The sequence below is a fragment of the Cydia pomonella genome, chromosome 9 (assembly GCF_033807575.1).
Source record: "Cydia pomonella isolate Wapato2018A chromosome 9, ilCydPomo1, whole genome shotgun sequence".
Lineage (NCBI taxonomy): Eukaryota > Metazoa > Arthropoda > Insecta > Lepidoptera > Tortricidae > Cydia > Cydia pomonella.
Window position 1 is genome coordinate 2,759,970 of NC_084711.1, and position 18,532 is coordinate 2,778,501.

Consider the following 18,532-nt stretch of genomic DNA (forward strand, 5'->3'; position numbering starts at 1 on the left):
CGAAGCCGAGGATATCATTGCCCACCGAACTGGTCCGCCCCGCTCTCCACTTCATGCTTGTGTCTGAACAGCCGTTGTCGCTATTACTCCCATTGCTTGTCTGTCCCACTCACCCATACTGTCGAAGCCGAGGATATCATTGCCCACCGAACTGGTCCGCCCGCTCTCCACTTCATGCTTGTGTCTGAACAGCCGTTGTCGCTATTACTCCCATTGCTTGTCTGTCCCACTCACCCATACTGTCGAAGCCGAGGATATCATTGCCCACCGAACTGGTCCGCCCGCTCTCCACTTCATGCTTGTGTCTGAACAGCCGTTGTCGCTATTACTCCCATTGCTTGTCTGTCCCACTCACCCATACTGTCGAAGCCGAGGATATCATTGCCCACCGAACTGGTCCGCCCGCTCTCCACTTCATGCTTGTGTCTGAACAGCCGTTGTCGCTATTACTCCCATTGCTTGTCTGTCCCACTCACCCATACTGTCGAAGCCGAGGATATCATTGCCCACCGAACTGGTCCGCCCGCTCTCCACTTCATGCTTGTGTCTGAACAGCCGTTGTCGCTATTACTCCCATTGCTTGTCTGTCCCACTCACCCATACTGTCGAAGCCGAGGATATCATTGCCCACCGAACTGGTCCGCCCGCTCTCCACTTCATGCTTGTGTCTGAACAGCCGTTGTCGCTATTACTCCCATTGCTTGTCTGTCCCACTCACCCATACTGTCGAAGCCGAGGATATCATTGCCCACCGAACTGGTCCGCCCGCTCTCCACTTCATGCTTGTGCCTGAACAGCCGTTGTCGCGCGTATCCTCTCCCGTTGTCCAGTTCGCCGTGGGTCAGTACGCCAAGGAGTGTGGATTTGCCGGCATCTACGTTGCCTACTACTGCCACTCTGTTAGGACAAAGAAGTAATATAAATATTGGTAAAAAATTGATAAAAGTATGACATGATCCTTTTCATGATAGGATGGAGGCAAAAGAGCATAGTTCGAGGACTAAAAAAGAATGTAGATAGCGTAGAGAGCAAAAACTAAGTTGTAAACCCCACACTTCCAGAAATCAGTTGTAAACTCAGCTGCAAAGTGCCTATCTACCCACATTATTATGCATGAATTCTACTCGTGAAGTGGGTATGCACTTTTGCTGTTCGCTGTAAGTACCTTGAGCTGCCAACCATCCAGGTTTACCAGGATTTGTCTTTGTTTGGAGTCCGTAAAGATTTTTCAAAGTTGTCTGAGTCAAAATCTGAACACTTTTCATGTTGGTCTGAATCCTACCAACAATTTTATTTTTGTAATAATAGTAGTTTGTAGTAAAAGTAATGTTAAGAATAAAATGTGATTGCACGTAAGCGTCCCGGGTTTTGAAGCTCTTCGTCCGTCGGCAATTTAGATGATGTCGATCCTAGTTGTACCTAGTCAGTTCAGTAGCGTGTGTGTACCTGATCTCCATGAAGTCGCTGTGGTCGCGCTCGGCCCGCAGCAGGTACTGCCCGGTGAGCAGGCCGCGCTCGTCGCCGCCGCCGCAGTCCCAGCGCCGCAGCTCCACGCAGGACACGCGGGACCCGCTGACCAGCGACTGTAGTGTGGCCACGGATGCGCTGTACTCGTCCTCTGTGAGACCTCGTCCGTCTGTACATATTGAGATATTAATACTTGAATTATTTAAAGTATTGGGTATATATATAGTTGTCTGGGTGCCGACAACACAAGCCTTCTGGAGCTTACTGTGGGACTTAGTCAATCGGTGTAAGAAAAATTAAAATGAAAAATGATTATTTAGTATTTTAATTTTCAGCCATTCATGACATGATCTCTGTGAAGTGAAAACAACGAAGAATAAGGAGCAGGAGCATGTATATATTATATATAGATGTGTAAATCCAAAAGATAGACTGTCATAAAGGCGGCACCCGGTAAGTCTTTAACAATGAATGGAGTGGTGGGGAATTCACCACGCCTGGTCCGAGCGTTTTCTTAAATGTAGTTATTGTGAAAGGAAATAAACATTTTTTTATTTTACTTATAAATTTAAAAAAAATTGGGTCCATAAAAAAAAAACAAACAATCAATATTTCGTAGGTTTCTTAAATTAATGTAATATTTCGATCCCCAATTTAACGTTATAAACCTTCTAAACCTACTTCACCTTAACCCTTTATAAAGTCAGTCAGGAATTATGCAAAATTGAACTATACTACTTTGAAATGAAGTTCAATATTAGATGGTAAATATATTTCCTCTTAAACAGTAGCCTTACTTTTAGGAATAGCACAGAGTTACAGCATTTGAGGTAGAGTGTACTTTTGGGTTCCTTTAATTATGGACAGACCATTGATGGTGGAAGTTTATTTACTATGTATTAGCACATTATCATTATTTATCATCCTATTCACATACTTGCATCTCGTATGCTTGCATGAGATGTATTTTAAGTTCTGTCTTGCCTTGTGGAAATATTATCAAATAGATATCTAGAAGTTGCAACAAAAATGATTTTTTTTCATAGTTTATTTAATTATATACCTATCAATTCCTTGTATTATGCATAACAAGGCATTGACACGTCACGGTAATATGGTAATGTACAGCGTAGATAAGATTACAATGGATTGCGTTACATTATCACTGAATAACTACATATCTGAAGCGTGTCTGCTATAAACATCTAAATGTTAACAATTTTGGCCTTATCTCTGCTATTATTAGTAAACATTATTGCAGTACTACTTATTTGCTACAACATTGATTATTAATTAGTAGCAGTAATGACTCTTTAGACAACTATTTGCTTTTAACATGTTGTCAAATTTTAAAAAAGTTAATTGAACATGAATTAATTAATAAAATAAAAATGAAATAATGAATAATTAATTTGTATAATTGTTGGTGCAATAAAGAATATTTACTTACTTTACTTGACTTAATTAATTGAACATTATGAAGTGTGTGATAACTAAATACTATAGTAATAGGCGGGTCCACACAGAGCGTGCATATGCGCGAGGCAATTTCCTCACGCACAAATCTCCTAGTGACAACGCACGCGCCGCCTCGGCCGACGCACTTCTACACTGGCCGGTTTGTGCGTGAGGAAATTGCCTCGCGCGTATGCTCGCTCTGTGTAGACCTGCCTATTAGTTTGTAATTTGTTACTGTATGTAGTTAAAAAAACACACACAACCATAAGCAAATACCTATAAACAGACAAGAAGAATACAGAGTAAATTATTAAATAGCCGGGTCCACACAGAACGAGCATACGAGCGAGGCAATTTCCTCGCGCAGAAAACGGCCAATGTAGACGTGCCTCGGCCGAGGCAGAGCGCATGATCAAAGGCGCCTAAGTCGTTTGCCGCGCGCTGGTCGGGACGTGTTTGTTTGGTGCACGTGGTTATTTTGTTCCGTACATCAAATTAGAAAATATTAATAAAGACAATGTTGCAAATTAATATACTTTTACGTAGCAAATACATGATATGGTAGGCTAGAGATCCCAACTATATGAATAGGGGAATCAGAGAGGATTGATGTTTAATTTGATTTAAAATTTAATAAATAGACTGAGACTGCTACGAATCTTCCATCGTTAAATATCGCTGTGTCGGAAGCACCATCTCCCTGAAAGTGATACCTTTCTTCAATTTGTGTCTTGCCATTTAAGTTTTACGTGTAATTGTGAACATAAAAGTCGAATCACTCCTTTTTAGGGTTCCGTAGCCAAATGGCAAAAAACGGAACCCTTATAGATTCGTCATGTCCGTCTGTCTGTCCGATTATGTCACAGCCACTTTTTTCCGAAACTATAAGAGCTATACTGTTCAAACTTGGTAAGTAGATGTATTCTATGAACCGCATTAAGATGTTTACACAAAAATAGAAAAAAAAAAACAATAAATTTTGGGGGTTCCCCATACTTAGAACTGAAACTCAAAAAATCTTTTTTCATCAAACCCATACGTGTGGGGTATCTATGGATAGGTCTTTAAAAATGATATTGAGGTTTCTAATATCATTTTTTTCTAAACTGAATAGTTTGCGCGAGAGACACTTCCAAAGTGGAAAAATGTGTGTCCCCCCCCCCCCCGTAACTTCTAAAATAACAGAATGAAAAATCTAAAAAAAATATATGATATACATTGCCATGGAAACTTCCACCGAAAATTGGTTTGAACGAGATCTAGTAAGTAGTTTTTTTTAATACGTAAAATTAAAAAAAAAAACAATTTTTTCATCAGACCCATACGTGTGGGGTATCTAGGGATAGGTCTTCAAAAATGATATTTAGGTTTCTAATATCATTTTTTTCTAAACTGAATAGTTTTGCGCGAGAGACACTTCCAAAGTGAAAAAAAGTGTGTCCCCCCCCCTGTAACTTCTAAAATAACAGAATGAAAAATCTAAAAAAAATATATGATATACATTACCATGCAAACTTCCACCGAAAATTGGTTTGAACCAGATCTAGTAGGTAGTTTTTTTAATACGTCATAAATGGTACGGAACCCTTCATGGGCGAGTCCGACTCGCACTTGGCCGCTTTTTTTAAAATGTGTTTAAAATTCGTCTTGCTTCATTTTCTAACCTCAAAAGAGCCGATTTCCGTATCGTGATTGATTTTATAGATTTGTTGCACCCAAAATCTCATGCAACATATTAGTTTTCGTTTTTCCTTTGGATTGCTTTGAAAAGCCAAATAAATCATACACGAGCCACGGCAGTGAATATGTGCAGCACCATTTTGAACAGCTGACTGAGGGACGCTATCTTGCCGAGCAAATTGGCTCGGCTGAGGCAAAAGTTACACTCGCACGCGGCCGCGCGAGGCCCGTCGTTTGCCGCGCGATGAAATTTCCCCGCGAGGCTGCTCGCTCTGTGTGGACCCGCCTAATGATCAGTTCTTCTGATTAAGGGAATACCTGCTATTCAATGCTGCAATGTTACCAGATCACAAAATAAAAATAAAATACGAAACATTGCCAGGGGGTGTTGCAACTGTCTAGTTTAGGAAAATGCCTTGACTTGAAACTATTTAAATTTATATTTTTTTTACATATCCTAATCATTGCCCATCATTGACATATATATCTAAGGACGGGCCTTACGGGCAATGACAATGGGGTCCGTACAGCGGTGTCACGCACACGAATTCGAACCAATCGTGTAGTCTAACGCCACAACGCGATTGGTTGATGAGTTCGCATCACGCGCGCGATCAGCAGTGGCGGATCGTTCAAAGAACTCGATTCCCACCGGCTTGTCTAATTTCAGCCCGTTGAGTACTTTCACGATCGGTTCATGGAGAAAAGGAAAGCAAAATTAGCTCCGGGTTCCCCACGAATATTTGTGACGCGCCGCCGCTGGCGATCAGTCACAACTAGTTGCGTTAGACTGCACGATTGGCTCGAATTCGTGAGTGACACCACTGAACTAGCACCATTCTTAGTGCCTGTAAGGCTTGTCCTTAGATATATGTCAATGTTGCCCAGTGGCGGGGCAATACCAAAATTTTATGAGGGCAAGGTACATTTAGCCAGGCCCTCTGGTGGCGCAAGAAATAACGAACATTTTTACGTAGTGTCCGAGGTATTATACTTATTTGAGTATAATATATGTACAATGGTTAAGAAAGCCAGAAGCATGATTTACCTCATTAGAAAAGCCTTCAAGACCTTAACACCGTATATGATGCTAAAAATATACAAAACATATGTCAGACCCGTACTGGAGTATGCTTTTCAAGCCTGGAGTCCTTACTTTGCCAAGGACATTGAGATGCTCGAGAAAGTACAACGCAGTTTCACGAAACTGCCAAGGCAACTTAAAAACAAGCCATATGAAGAGAGACTAAAGGAACTGAACCTCACTACTCTAAAGCACCGCAGAGAACGTGGCGACCTAATAGAGACGTACAAAATACTATCTGGGCACTGTGACCTCAAGGATTTCCAAGAGATGTTCAAGCGTAACAACAACAACCGTCTGAGGGGTCATCATTTAAAGCTGGAAAGGCATAGGGCTCACAGTAACCCATACAAACACTTTTTTAGCAATCGAGTGGTGAGGGCTTGGAACAGACTCCCAGAAGATGTGGTTTCAGCACCAAATGTGAACCAGTTTAAAAATAAATTAGACAAGCACATTATATCTACTACTCGTTCATGATAACTATCTTTATGAATATTGGATACAGGTCATATCAGTTGTCAAACTGCCTGCCTGCTTATTAAATAATAATAATAATAATAATAACCCCCCAAAGGAATCACCTTGTCGTGGTGGGCGGGCTTACGGGTTGGTGATACTATAGACGCGAGGTTGAAACACCTAGACCATACCCCAATTATAGGGAGATACAAATTTATGTGCCAATATAAACTAGGCTTACCCTTCCCAAACTAAGATTCCAACTATCCTATCCTTTCTTCTTCTTCCTTCCTTTTCTCCTCTTTTCTTCCTACTATAGATTAAAGATGCAGTTACGCTCAAGAAGTTTACGTCTGGGGCCGCTACCCGAGGGCAATCGTCGGGGCGCATCTGGAGCCGTTGCTGGATGCCACAGCATGCGATCCAACGGCGATGCGGAGCTGAGCAGGCGGGCTCCCATCGAACAATCTGTTACAGCCGCAGACGGGCCGCTGCCCGAGGGTGATCGTCGGGGCGCACCTGGAGCCGCTGCTGGGTGCCACAGCATGCGAACCAGCGGCGATGAGAAGCTGAGCAGGCGGGCTTTCATCGAAAAATCTACTACAGCCGCAAACCGAGGTAAATACAATCTCCGACCACGGATTGGAGATGACGCTGCGAGTAATTATTCAGAGGACGATAAATCTCTGTTCTCATCAATACCATCAACTCGACCTTCATACATGTCAAAGAAAACAACCACTTTATCTTCAGTTAGCACGCACGATGGTGTTGTACGAGATGTCATGCCCGACATTGAGCTTGTACCCACCTCGGAAGCTTCCAAAATGCGCAAACGATGGACGACAGAAATGAATGAGTTCATAATGCGTACTTACCTTTATATTACCGCACTGGATACTGACACCAAAACGTACCTGGAACCACTACACTTAAAATTTTTAGAAAAATTCCCAAATATGCCCGTTAGTCGCCAAAGAGTAGGCGATCAAAGAAGAGCAATTATCCGAAATAATTTGTTACCACAAGCAACCTTAAACCAAATATATGACGAAGTAAAACTCGAATTGACCAATCTACAAAATAGCATACCTAATAGTAATCCTAATACCTACAAACCCCCCGCGTCTAAAACTCAAGAAGCACGTAATACACAAGCACAAACACGATTGAGATGGACCAATGAACAGAATGAAGCTATTATGCTTTCTTATTATAGAATAACCGAACTTGAAACTAACAGAACTTCATATCGAAAACCGCTACATGAGGCTTTTATAGACATGTTCCCCGCTCTTGCACATTTAAGCGAACAACGAATAGCTGACCAGCGGAGAGTGATAATAAACAGCAAATATATTAGTGATACCAGATTGACTGAACTAAAGCAACAAGTAGCTGATGAACTATCTCTCAATACCCATAATTCCACTAATCAGGTGAACAACGATGAACCAACCAATATTAGCTATCAACCCAATCGTGAAACTCAGTTTTTACAAAATGTAGATCTAAATATAGCAGAAGATTCTTCTCCTGACAATCACTCTCTTGAAAGGAATTCGTTGATAGAAGAAACGTTTAGACAAACATTCAATTGCTTTATAGATACCGATCCAACATCTAGAACGTACATTCCAAAACAAAAAACATCCAAAAAACTAGCTAATATAGTACAGCACATTAATAACGTAACTTTACCACAATACATTAACTTAGAGTCCGACTTTAACACCCTTCAAACAGCGATATACTGTGCAGCATGGACTACTGCCAAACTAAACGGGGCAAAATTATCACTTGAACCCACAGAAAACTCTCGATCTCGCTCTGTAAATAGAGACAAAAGACCACAATGGCAAAGACGATTAGAGAGACGACTAGAAGACATACGAGCTAAAATAGGTAGAATAACGCACTTCAGTAACGGGGCTAGAAGTAGGAACCTAGAAAAACAAGTAAGTGACATAATAGAGCAATACAAAATTCATTCTGTTCACGAACAACCAAACACACAGCTTACACACACACTAGACACACTAAAACAAAAACTGGCACTAATATCAGGACGTTTACACAGATATAAAGTTTGTACACTTAGAAAACAACAAAATAGCCAATTTAATAATAATGAAAAGCAGTTTTATAGACATATTAGACAAACAACTACTAACGCAACAGAAAATGGTAACAATAATACAATAACTGACTTACCAGATTCAAACGCCTTACGGAACTTTTGGTCAGGAATTTGGGAGAAACCAGTTTATCACAACATAGACGCTGAGTGGATTAAGACTGAAACTATTAGAAATAGCACAACTACAGCAGAAATGACTTTTGAATATATTCCGACTGACACGTTTAAAAAAGTACTGAATAACTTACATAATTGGAAAGCACCTGGCTCAGATCATATTCATAGCTACTGGTATAAGAAATTTACGATTACCCACCCCTACCTACACAACTACCTTAATAAGTTTATTGATGATCCCAATACAATACCAGCCTACCTGACTTCAGGAACTACGTTCATGATACCGAAAGACCACGACGACCTTACCAACCCATCTAAATACAGACCCATTACATGTTTGCAAACGTTCTATAAGATTTTAACAGCCTGCATCTCTGAATTAATATATAAACACGTTGACGATAATAACATCCTGGCCGAACAACAGAAGGGTTGCCGCAAATTCAGCCAGGGTTGCAAGGAACAACTGACCATAGACGCTGTAATCATGAGACATGCTAGTAAAAACAAAACTGATTTGTACTCCATGTATATCGATTACAAAAAAGCATACGATTCCGTTCCCCATTCGTGGCTGGTACAAGTCCTAGAGATATATAAAATACATCCGAAAATAATCAACCTCTTAAAAACTGCAATGAACACCTGGACCACCCGCCTCAAACTCACTACTCTTGCCACTGTGATAGAAACTGAACCAATTAAAATACAAAGAGGTATATTTCAGGGTGATTCCCTAAGCCCTCTATGGTTTTGTTTAGCTTTGAACCCACTCTCCAATACTTTAAATTCAACAACAGCAGGATACCACCTACATTACACAGACATTGATAGACAAACTGAGAACATAAACCATTTACTTTACATGGACGACATCAAACTGTATGCTGACAATGAAACTGACCTTTATCAACTGACTGACATGACAGAAAGATTTAGTAATGACATAAGAATGGAATTCGGAATAGACAAATGCAAAATCAACTCTGTTAAAGATGGACGAATATACCAACACAACTACACATTAGGATCAGGTGAATTGATTGAACCACTTGACGAAAAAGAGACTTATAAATATTTAGGATACAACCAATTACTCCAAATACAATACAAAGAGACAAAAGAAAAACTAAAACAACAGTTCCGACGCAGGTTAAACGCAATTCTCAAATCACAACTTTATTCCCGTAATACTGTAAAAGCCATAAATACATTCGCCATACCCGTTCTCACATACTCTTTCGGTGTAATAAACTGGACCAAGTCCGACCTCAAAGCACTGCAACGCACAATTAACACGACGATGACCAAATTCCGTAAACATCACCCTAGGTCATGTATACAGAGACTGACACTACCAAGAAAAGAAGGAGGGAGAGGTATCATTGACATAACAAACCTACATAACAGACAAATCACAGCTCTAAGACAGTATTTCTACGCCAAGTCCGAATCTTCTGCACTGCACAAAGCAACAACACACAATGACCGTAAACTGACACCACTTAATCTACAAGATGCCATAACACAAAAAAATGAATACCTGACAGACGACAAAACTAAACACGCCGAATGGGCTAGAAAGTCTCTCCACGGCAGACATCATCAAGACTTATGCCAACCTAATGTCGACAAGGAGGCGTCGAACGCATGGCTGAGTCGTGGCGAGCTGTTCCCGGAGACTGAAGGCTTCATGATGGCGATACAAGATCAGGTAATAGAGACAAGAAACTACCAACGACACATAACAAAGACTCTGAATAATGATAGATGTAGAAAATGCAATAGCTGTCCGGAAACCATACAACATATTACAAGTGCATGTAAAATAATAGCCCAAACCGACTACAAACATAGACATGACCAAGTTGCAAATATTATCCACCAAAGACTTGCCTATCAACAAGATTTCATTACTGAAATAGAACCATATTACAAATATAAACCTGAAAGTGTTTTAGAAAACTCAACAGCCAAACTGTATTATGACCGAACCATCCTTACTGACCGAACCACCCATCATAACAGACCTGACATCACACTAATAGACAAAACTTGCAAAACTGGATACCTCATAGACATAGCCGTTCCTAATACACATAACTTACAAAGTACCATAGCCGAAAAACTTAGCAAATACATTGAACTGAAAGATGAAATAATTCGGATATGGCATCTGCAAAAAGTGATAATAGTACCGATTGTTTTATCTACTACAGGCGTAATACCCAAACAGCTACACCAATCTCTGAGGACCTTAAAATTACCGCCCAAAACATTTCATCTCGTTCAGAAAGCCGTCATCCTCAATACATGCCGCATTGTAAGAAAATTCTTACAAACTGACCAAGAAACTCCTGTTGCTGCAACCAGACCAACATCTCTATCAACTACCCATTCAACCTTAAATCTTCCCATAGCGCTAACTACTGAACCACTTACCGCAAACTTCGAGACCCACATGACGGACAGGAACGCTCCTCCTGAAGTACCTTATGAGGAGGTAATAGATATTATACTTACCTGAGATGCACTTGGCCTTGGCCCGTGCATAGCAGTACTCCGGTAAAAGCCGAGAAAATATAAAACGAGATAACAATAATAATAATAAAACCGCAGGGCAGCTTGTGGCGAGCTGTTGGGGAGTAACGACCCCACGGACCCGAGTACTCCCGAGAGTCGGTCAGGGTCTCCGTCTCCGGCGTGTCTTCGTCGGTCGGAGTGGACCCCGAGGGGACCCGCAGGACTCTCAGCTCTGGCTTGCCTTCATTGGCCGTCCAGAGAGGAGTCGTTAGAGCTAAATGCTCCAGGGGTGGAAGTGAAAACTTGCATAAGACGCGAGTTGGCACAGTGGCTGTTATCAGCCACTGGGTAGAAAGCGGCGTACACCTCTCGACACCCCTGAGCCGCTCACACCGGTGTTGCTCCTGGTCGTCTTCACGACGGCATTTTCAGGGGCCCATCTAGTGGGCGGCGAGTCACCGCCTGCCTCGATAACTAGTGAAAACATTGTTATGGCAGGTGTCCGGACGTCTTTGCAATAACCCAGTCTCATTGTCCTCCCAAACTTCAATCCATAGACCGTTATACTGTTCACTTTACTACAATAGTCCCAATGCCTGTTGAGACCGGTTCATAGGTGTCTATTGTTGCGCCCGTGAACGGGTTCCAGCAGGCGTTCTACATGACATTAAAGCTCTCCAAGAGGCCTCTACGTGTTGGATCTATATCCCCACGCAAGCCTATCAAAAGACCGGGATTTATAGGCCCGTGAAATCCAAGGAGATACATAATAATAATACCTCGGACTTAGATACGTAGGTACTTAGATACCTAAATTCATACACATTTCAAGAGGCAAACAAATGGTTTTCTTTTGTATGTCAGTATTAATTATTTTAAGCCTTATTGTTATCTTTAGTGGTATTTAATTGTGGGTGAATGTAAGAGCTATAATAAATATTGAGGTTTGTTGAGTGTGGTAACACCAGTGGCATTATACTTGTAAATATATAGAAATTAAAATAAAATCACTAAGAACACATACCCTCTCCTTGTCCTATGTCATATATGATTTCTCCATTGCCTGCCTCAAGCCTCTCCATCAGCTGCTTCCGCAGCAGGTCGTACTCATCTGCCGATGGACTCACCAGCACCATCTACACATGTTAAGTTGCTTGATTGTTCATTTTTACATAAACATTAAATTATGCAGTTATTATGAAGACTTAGCAATCCAATGCACTAAGGTGTATTCGGGTAATTTCAGATTAAACAAATGTACTATATGATAATGAATAATTATGAGATTTTCGGAATTACCTCAAAATCGAAGGCATTCCGTATTATCGTCCCTACCATTAGATTGACCTTACTGAGAATTTAACAACAGCCTTACAAAATAATTTCTTTGATTATAAAGTTTCTACCTCTATTTCAACTAATTGATTACTCTCTATATTTGAAGAAGTAAAATCAATGTATCATACATGGCCATATTAAAATGTTAGTTTATTTAAATTTCGTTCCAAAAACAAATCAAGGTCCATGTTACAATAATTTTATTATACCTAGAATGAATCATATTGCATCATTGTATTTTGGGGTTCTCCCAAGTAGAGCCTGTATATAAATAAATCAATGTTACAACACAATTAATATCCATGACTCAAATTGCATCACCCTTTGAGAGTTACCATGATAAAAGGCGAAAAGTTAGACAATGTATAAAAAAAAAAACTCATTATTTTTTTAACTGTTAAATAGGTATTAAGCTTCTGTACCGTTATTTGAAGCCTATTTAATATTTGAGAGTGCGATGCTGTTTGACAGATGACGTAGCGGTTCACTATAGGCTGACACCTACCCCCTTTGTACTTGTATTTCAAGTTTTAACCCCCTCCACCAGGCGCCCGTGGCCCGCGGCCGCGGAGCTCTTCATTGGCGTTCTGGTTGTCGGAACGTTCGGTTCACTGCAAAAAATTCTTAGAAATCCTTAGATTCTTAGAATTTTTTGTAAGTACTAATTAAAAGTATTGTTAACGGTTTTACCGTTCGATTGTTAATATTACTTCAATGATTTGATGGACAGCTTGTGTTCGTCAATGTGTTTAGCAAAGCTGACACCTCATCGATTCACATCGCGAGCGCAGCGAAGCTGTCGCGTAAGTAAGCGATTCTTATTTTATTTTGTTTACAGCGAATCGAATCATTTTAAGCACGGAGCAGGTCCTTGAAAAAGTGTAAATGTGAATGGCAGTTTATAGGCCACAGTTTTATTGTCCTCCGAAAGGGAGGTTATAGCGGTTCCTATTACAGTATAGAACTGCCTAACTTAGGAATAACTAAAAAGACGCGCTCTGTGACGTCGTAGTTTATGCTAATCAACTTGTGATTTTGCATTAAGTAACCTTAGGGTAATTACAATAATAATGATCGTAAGATATATATGACCTGATATTTTCCGTGCATTTCCGGATTTTCTGGTACTGTGCTGCTGTGATACAAATTATTTTAGTTTGCATTTAAATCGAAATATCACAATAAAGGCTGGATTTGGAAGTACCCCCAATTTTAGAATGCTTGAGAGCTGGGGCTAAAACGCCTAAATTAAGCTAGAATAAGAGGCCATTAAAGAAATACCATGTTTGGTATTGCCATGGGTACCATTAAACAGTAAAGTTACTCTAGTATCATGCTGGCTACCAAATTAGGGTCCTATCCGCCTTAAAGTCGACGTTCTATTTCCGCTCTGAGGGACGAAAGGTAACTAACAAACCTACATCGAAAACCTCCTTTTCGATCTTTTTGTTTATATCCTTTGGAAAGTTTTTTCTTAATAATACCAATTTTGGATGCACAGTACCGTCAATATCTTTGTGAATTTTATTTTCAATTAAGGTATTTGTACGTAATAATAAATAGTGCAACTGCTAAAAGTGCCTTCTAGTTAAAGCAAGGGATTTAAAAGTGAAACTCTTGGATGTAAAACTGACATATCCCCATTCAGTTGTGTTATTTTGAATTTCGTTTAAGGAGTTTTATTATATTTATATACGTATAAAATTTTAGTTTTGACATGTATAACTGCATACAGGAGGGGCACTATTTACCCCTTTGCTATAACTATAACCCTTGTGAGAAAGGAGGTTCGAAGTATCTTTTCATGACTTAAGAACGTAATTGAGACTGGGAGGTCGGGTGGTTACAGACCGCCGCTGCCTGCTCAAGGCATAACACATATCCTGCTGCGTAAGCAGAGTTGAACAATATTGCATTATGTTAAATTAGCATACTGTAACCTTTCCCACCTGCGCAAGGTGTGGAGAAATTTACTACCATTGCGTAACTTATTGTACCTATACTACCGGTACCTATTATGGATATCCGCCATGGCCTACTACAATAACTATCCTGCTACTTAGCAGAAGGTTTATTAAAATATAAATATGTGCTGTTAAGCATACATACATAACGTACCTAATATTTCCCGCCTGCGTAAGGCGAGTGAATATTACTATTTAGCCAGCTGAAGACCTGCCGCCTGCGCAAGGTGTGCGATTTTCATTATCCTGCTACGCTAGCAGATGAAGCAAAATGGCTACTGTAAGACCAGTATACTTAATACAATGAACATGGTTCCAAACGCCAAGACCTTTCCCGCCTGCGCAAGGCGTGTGAAAATGATTAGACACTGGGGCTAAAAGTCAGACATGGTTTTGATACTGTTATTAGATAAAAGTATATTAAGATCATACAACATGCCTGCGCAAGGCGTGCAACATCCATTTGCCTGCTGCGCAAGCGGGTATCAATTGGTTCAAGGTATCATTAATCAAATATTGGTACTACAAAGCAATTATGATACAAGTACCTACTTAACATGTATCTATTTCTATAAGCCAAGATTTCAACTCCCATGTAAATCTCCGCCTAATTCACAATAATAATTCATAATCATTTATTTGCACATAAAAATCCTACGCAAGGCATTCGAGAAATAATTTTTACTATCGTTTGGCTGCGAAAACACACCCCACTAAACATGAGACTGGCCCAGGAAGACCATAAAACCCTAAAAAGATAAAATAAGCCTTGACACACTCACTGCCAGCGACCCGCTAGGCGTATTCCTTTTTAGTAGGCGCTTTGCGAGACATACTGTTTTCTCGCGTTATCAACTTCGCTCGTAACGCGTAGCTCACGCTGGCACTGAATGTGTTAACTGGCTTTCCGGTGAGTAATATTAAAAATCACCATAAGTGGTTCATACTTCATACGTGGCCCATTCAGTCATGCTAATAATCTTGATAATCTAGAGTTCATGATACTGATCGTTGAATTAAAAATTCTAAATTTGTTTTGAATTGCCTTAATCAACCGGCCGCCCCGCCGCTACATAGTTCTAATGGTTTAAAGATATAAATATATTACCCTGGACTGGTTCAAGGTTCTTGGCCATTCATCATTTAACCCCATTTGGGTCAAACACAACAAAGGTTGGGAAAAATGTATCCCGCCCGTAGCAGCATAACAAGATTGCAGCAGCATAGCGTGGCTTGAACTCCGTTAACGTTGCGTTGTCTACAGGAAAGACGTGAAGGACTTAATAAAATGTCTATGACCCACAACTGGTATATAATCATAGCTCAATGCAACTCATCATCGCAGTCCAAATGAAAGAAAGCCATTTCGGTTATTAATCTCGTTAAAATATATGTCCTAGATGTCGGGACGACTTCTTGTTAATAGCCAAAAGTGCTTTTTTGGATAACGGATACAAACCCTTAAGGGTTGAGTTGAGATACATACATTTACCTATTGGTTCGAATCTACTTTAAAAGACTGCGTGGTTATGATATTCAATATAAAACATTACAAATTTCCCGGGTGGAATTAAGCAGGCGTACATAGGCTACGGAGACTCTGCTTACCATCAGGCGGGCCGTATGCTTGTTTGCCATCGACGTAGTAAAAAAGGCAAGCAACCTCGAAGGTTATTTCTATACCAATGTTCATTAATTGGTGTCCTATGAAATTATTCCCATAAGTATTCAGTTTTTGGCAACAATAATGTACAAGACAAAGTTTCTGTATTGTATACTGTATGTTACAAAATATATATATATGTGAGAATCAGTGAGTTCACTGAGATAACATTAGAATTGCTTTATATCACCGTTGATACAATGTAAATGCTAGACAAGTCTGCGCCATTGGGCATGGGCATGCCACAGGTTGAATTACCTACTTAAGTATATATAGTTCTCAAATCTCGTTTAAAGTAATGTAACATTAGTTTTTCTTCAAAAACATAAAAATAGGAAGGCTACTTAATGCCAAATGATTAAATACTGATTATTTTAACGAAGGTCTTTGACCTTACTATCTAACCCATCAGTCAAGAACATATCCTTGGTAAGATAAATAGTTATGTCCATACATCTCGCGCTTCCTTGAGCTTGCACCAGGTAGTACAAGTAGGTAATCCTGAAATAAGGTACGAGTATATTTGTGGACAAAGCTGGGACTACCAGTTAGAATGGCTATTACTTATATGTGTTAAATTATGCGAATTGTAATTTATTAAAACACTTTAGCGAACGTAAATCTATCATCTACGCACAGGCCTAACCTTGGCTTATCAGGAACGCAGACATTGTAATATGTGAAATACCAGACGATACAAAGAACCAAGCGGGAGGGCACTCTCCTGGCAGAGTTTTCAAGATTAAATTGTAGCTCACTAACTGAAATTGACGAGCTTTTAGTGCCAATAATACAGATCTTGTTTAAGATTTTAATCAGTCACTTTATGTTTTTAATATGCATGAAACTAAAGGCCAAGTAAGTATATTCAGGTGAAAGCCTTAAATATACCTATACATCTTGCATGATGGTACATAATTTCAACATGATACTCGTAATAATGATACCTCCAAGAGGAAAATCCTAGTATTATTTTTGCTGTATTGCAGGCATTGAATTGATAAAGGTCATGTTCTTACCATACTGGCCCTAATTATTGTACATGTAATAAAATAAAACCACATTATAGGCTGGTTAAAGTATGGGCTTAGGCCCAAAAATATTTTAGAATACTCTCTGGGGTAAGACTACCAATATCGTAGCGAATATCAAAGAAAAATTAAAATGGTTACAGCAAATAGGATTTGTTGTGTATTATATAATATAATATAATTCAGCCTATATACGTCCCACTGCTGGGCACAGGCCTCCTCTCATGTGCGAGAGGGCTCGGGCTATAGTCCCCACGCTAGCCCAATGCGGATTGGGGACTTGTTGTGTATTATGATTGAAAATTGGATATTCTACGAGCTTATTTACATTCTGAATGGCTATGCACTGTACACAACTACAACGGTGAGAGTGGTAACGGGTTGAACTCTTTGGGATGAGTAACATAAAGCTGTTAATAGCGCTACCAAATTAACCTACTATATCACTTACTGTCTATTTGTTATTCAAGAATGTTCAAAAGCGGGAAAATAAGGACAGCTTAGGTTAATCCATTAATTAATTGTCTGAGAGCTTGATTACTTCTACAATATAATAGACAATATTGCATGTTGTGATAAGTGCACTTTTCATATGATTTACTTTGCCCTTAAGACTGTAGGATTTTTGGAAAACAAACAAGCGAAGCTCTGAAAAATGTATATAAAAATCGTTTTTGTGAGCCTATAAGTTAAATTGTATCCTGCCTCATAAGTAAATACCAATATTTGGTAACCATATCTGGGTAAAAGACACTTTAAAGTGTCAATAATCAAGTTTATTTTCTTTTTGGCAAGGTAATATAAGGTCAAATATGAGTCAGTTTGTTAGAATGTGGACCTTGAAATCAATTGAAAGTATTGAAACACATATAATGATCGCAATGTTATTGTTGGATGGATAAAATAAAAAGTATAATTATGTTTTCATAATTTATTTTAATAAACATACTGTTTTCTATATTTATAGGTCCTATCTATAAATAACATTGTAAAGTAAAATATGTCACTGCACACTTTAAGCCTTTTCACATTCATCCATGTACCCGGATTGTTAAGTACACTTGTACTTGTTGTCTCCACCATTTTCACATATCAGTATAAATTAATCACATTGGCGTTTTCTGACCACCAGGCGATCACAGACACGTCTCAAATATTAAATAGGCTTCAAATAACGGTACAGAAGCTTAATAGCAGCGTTTTACCTTACAATAAAACGCTTATTAAGCGAAATACCTTATTTGAAGCCTATATTTTTAAATTCGCCTGTGGCTACAACACTCAGTTGCAATAAACCAAATCACTTATATAATGCCCGAGGGTATTTTTAACTCACTGCGTTTTCTCCTACCATGCAGGTTGCAATAAGCAACATCTATAGTCTATACATACAAGTCAACTGGTATGTCTCTTCATATTGAAAACGAAATAATAAATAATATCAAATGCAATCCTTTTTCGAATGTGGTATATTGCAACTTCGTTTTATTTATATTTTGAGACCCAATGAAGAGCTCCGCGGCCGCGGGCCACGGGCGCCTGGTGGAGGGGGTTAAAACTTGAAATACAAGTACAAAGGGGGTAGGTGTCAGCCTATAGTGA

The 18,532-nt window shown here is 39.5% G+C and overlaps 1 protein-coding gene across 1 annotated transcript in view; it reads right to left on the bottom strand.

Annotated features, from left to right (window-relative positions):
* LOC133521101 (GTP-binding protein 1) overlaps window positions 1–18,532 on the bottom strand; it is a 28,498-nt gene that overhangs the window by 9,033 nt on the left and 933 nt on the right. The window contains exons 3-5 of the mRNA XM_061855864.1: window positions 11,959–12,070; window positions 1,447–1,636; window positions 719–897 (exon numbers count right to left, since the gene is read on the bottom strand). Coding sequence (XP_061711848.1) covers window positions 719–897; window positions 1,447–1,636; window positions 11,959–12,070 — 481 coding nt within the window. The remainder of the gene's footprint in view (window positions 1–718; window positions 898–1,446; window positions 1,637–11,958; window positions 12,071–18,532) is intronic.